Below are 3,638 nucleotides of genomic sequence, written 5' to 3' on the forward strand. Positions count from 1 at the left end.
CGGGGGCTCGGGTGGGGACGTGGTGGGAGGCGGGGGGATGTCCTCCGAACCAGGCACGGACAGGCTGCGGCTGAACTTCATGCTCGGGGGCGCTAGGTAAGGCCTGTCGTCTTCTGCGGCCCCTGGGAAGACACAGAGGAGGCAGGAATGGGGCGGGTGGGGGCTCCCTGTTCCCCCATTCCACGGAGCCACATCATCGGGAAAGTGATAATAGTAACGATGCTGTTGTTGTTGTTGATGATGATGATCATGGCGCCCATGCATGTAAGACCTTCCCACGGATTAGTCCAGAGCTCCCCCAGCCGCGGTACATCCGAACCAGCGGGACACAGTGACACAGCTTGTGCGCGGCCCAACCGCAAACAGCGAAAGGAGCCAAGGGGGCTGGGGTGAGACCCAGCTGAACTTCCACCCCGGCCCAGGAGGGGGCGCCGTTCCTAATTCACACAACCGCACAGATATAGGCTGGTAGCGGTGGCTTGGGGTGAGCAAAAGTGGCTTGAGCCAGGGAGGGATACCACGTTTATGTGCATTAGGTATAGATTTCCTTTCATGCAAAGGCAGGAAAGAGATGCAGTTGGCACATCAAACCTGGGATTTCACAGACAGAACTGCTCATGATGAAGCTACTGTTTAAGAGGGAGCTGATGCGGACTCTCAGAGGGAAGGCGGGGGTGGGTGGGTGAGTGGGTGGGAAGAGATCAACCAAAGAGCTTGTATGCATTAGATGGTTCAGGTAGTTTAGGACAAGGGCTCCAGGAAGAGAAGATGGTAGCTAAGGCCTGGAGTGGAGACAGTGGCTAGAAGAGGCCAATGTGGGGAGAAGGGGGACATATTTAATACTTTCAACAATAAAGATTTAATTAAAAAAATACAAAGATGAAAAAATAATGGTGTCTCAGCCATCAAGGACCTCAAATTGCGCACACATAACAGCACGTGGACAAAAATGATAATTGTAGGAATTGACAAGTGATATGACAAACATGAGATACATGAATGAATGAATGAATGAATAAATAAATAAATAAATAAAGGAGGTTTTGGGTAGGGATGCGATGCTGTGTAGATTTGGGGTGGCGTTAGGTAAATGATGAGATGGAGGCAGATCTCAGATGAGAGGCACAAGCTGGTAGACTGTGGACAATGGACGTTCAGGAAAAGCTGGCTCCAATTAGCCAGCCGACTCAGCGAAGAGTGGAGGATCGAAGTCTTTGGCCGACTTATCCACGGCCAGGGCTGTCTTTGATCCTCTCCTCCAAGCCTCTGGCTACTCTCTCTCCCTTGACCAGTGTCCCCGCTTCATTCATTACTTCTCTGCCGGAGACTCCCACCTCGGTCTCGGGCCCAATGCTCTCCCCCGAGCTCCCTGCTCCTAGACCTGAATGCTGCATCCGCTTCGGGGCTCACTGGCATCTCGAACTCAGCAGGCCCCTAACTGAGCTCCTGACCTCCTCCTGCCCCTGGTCGCCCCCATCTCGGCAAACGGCAGCTCGGTCCTACCCCAGGGCCTTTGCACTGGCTGTGTCCGCTGCCTGGAAGGCCTCCCCTCTGGATTCCTCCATGGCTCCCTGCTTCATCTCCACGTTTCAGCCCAAACCTGCCCCCACCAGCACTTGTGATCTCTCTTATCATACTCTACGTTTTCTGTTTTTCCATAGCACTTAGCACCTTTAACATACGGTATCATTTTCTTGTTTCTTATCCTTATAGTAGGTTGTCTGTCTTTCTATCATATAAGCTCCACAAGGGCAGGGCCCTTTAGCCTGTTTTCTTCACTGACATCTCTCCCCTCCTCCCCCAGTCTAACCTGGCATGTGGTAGGGCTCAATAAGCACATGTTGAATGAATGAATGAATGAATGAATGAATGACTGGAGTCAAGTATGAGAGAGAAGTTAACCAGGGTCTGTGGCGGGGGCAGTCATCTCCTCATTTTCTAACTGCAGAGCCCTAGGCCCAGAGAAGTGAAGCCACCTGCCCCAGGTCACACAGCTGGGATGGACAAGAGCCAGGATCCAAACCCAGGTCTGCCCAGCGGCAAAGCCGGAGCGCTTTGCCCAACTCCACGGACCTGTGGTCACGTGTGAAAGCGGAAAAGAACACTTTCAGGCCCCTTGTTTCTCCCGTGAAAGGTCACCCTTGCAGCCTCCCCTCCCCCCGCCTGCATCCATGACACCCACGCTTCCGGTGACGGTGACGGTGACATACCAATAGATTTCTGCCGGAGCATAAGCCCAGGTCCTGGAGGCAGGTAGGAAGGCCGTTCATAGCTCGGCTGCGAGCGGTGGTGGGGATCGAAGCTCGACTTTGGGGTGGCCGTCGGGGAGGAGAGAGAAAAGATAGCAGAGAGAGAAGAGTCAGGGCAGGAGGATTCAGGCTCCGTACCTGGCCAGCCCCCATCCCGGCTCCCTGGCCTTTGCAGGCAGGGGGCGGGGCCTGTAGGCAGGGGCGGGACCTGCAGGCAGGGGGCGGGGCCTGCAGGAGGTGGAAGGGAATTCTTGTGGACAGAAAGGTTTCTGAGTCGGGGCAAAGGGGAGAAAGAAAGGAAAAGAGCGATTCTTAGTCAACCCTGTTCGCTCTGTTTCCCAGACATCCCATACGCATCTGGGTCCTTTTCTCCATTCCTGCTGCTGCCGCCCAGGCCCAAGTCACCAGCAGCCTGATGACAGCAGTAGCCTCTTCCCTTGTCCCCCCACCGCCTCTGGTCTGCTTTCCACACAGGGTCAGAGGGATCTTTTTGTTGTTGTTGTTATTAATCCTCACCCGAGGATATTTTTCCATTGATTTTTAGGGAGAGTGGAAGAGAGAGGGAAAGACAAGAGAGAAACATGGATGTGAGAGAAACACATCGATTGGTTGCCTTCTCACATGAGCCCCGACCAGGGTCCAGGCCTGGGAGGAGCCTGCAACCAGGGTACTGGCCCTTGACCGGAATCGAACCCAGGACCCTTCAGTCTGCAGGCCGACGCTCTATCCACTGAGCCAAACCAACTAGGGCAGAGGGATCTTTTCAAAAAGTAATTCAGGCCCAGCTGATTCAGTGGTTGAGCATCGACCTATGAACCAAGTGGTGACGGTTTGATTCCCAGACGGGGTACAGGCCCAGGCTGTGGACTCGATCCCCAGCGTGGGTCGTGCAGGAGGCAGCCAATCAATGATCCCCTCTCATCGATGTTTCTCTCTCTCTTCCTCTCTGAAATCAATTAAAAAATATATTTTAAAAAGTAATTCAGGTCATGCTATTGCCCTGCTTAAAATCCTACGGTCACATCCCACCTCAGCTAGGAAGGGGTCTGAATGCCCAGCCGACCCAGATCCCCTTGGCCGGGATGCCGTGCCCAACCCCAGCTGCTGTGTGTCACTTGCTTTTTGCTCTGGAGAATCACCCTCCCCCAAAGGGGGTGACCTGCCCAAGTGGTTACGTGCCCCCACTTCTGGGAGCCACCTGCAGCCAGCGACAGACTGACACAGAGGTCCAAGGCAGGATCAATGCCCCAGCAAGCCACACTCCAGAGCTGTGTGTGTGTGTGGGGGGGGGAGGGTTCAGGCTGAGGCGCACTCCAGTGGGGACCAGGTCTGCTGCCCTCTGCAGCCCATTCTGCCTCCCTCACTCCATGATAGCCCCCCCCACCCTGC

General features: G+C 54.6%; 1 protein-coding gene across 1 annotated transcript in view; it reads right to left on the reverse strand.

The window, feature by feature from the left end:
• Positions 1 to 3,638, reverse strand: part of SHANK1 (SH3 and multiple ankyrin repeat domains 1) — a gene marked incomplete at its 5' end in the record, with an annotated part of 58,706 nt that overhangs the window by 6,242 nt on the left and 48,826 nt on the right. The window contains 2 exon segments of the mRNA XM_014550455.1: positions 4 to 122; positions 2,211 to 2,307. Of these exon segments, the coding sequence (XP_014405941.1) occupies positions 4 to 122; positions 2,211 to 2,307 (216 nt within the window).

Source organism: Myotis brandtii, unplaced genomic scaffold (assembly GCF_000412655.1).
Source record: "Myotis brandtii unplaced genomic scaffold, ASM41265v1 scaffold601, whole genome shotgun sequence".
Classification (NCBI taxonomy): domain Eukaryota; kingdom Metazoa; phylum Chordata; class Mammalia; order Chiroptera; family Vespertilionidae; genus Myotis; species Myotis brandtii.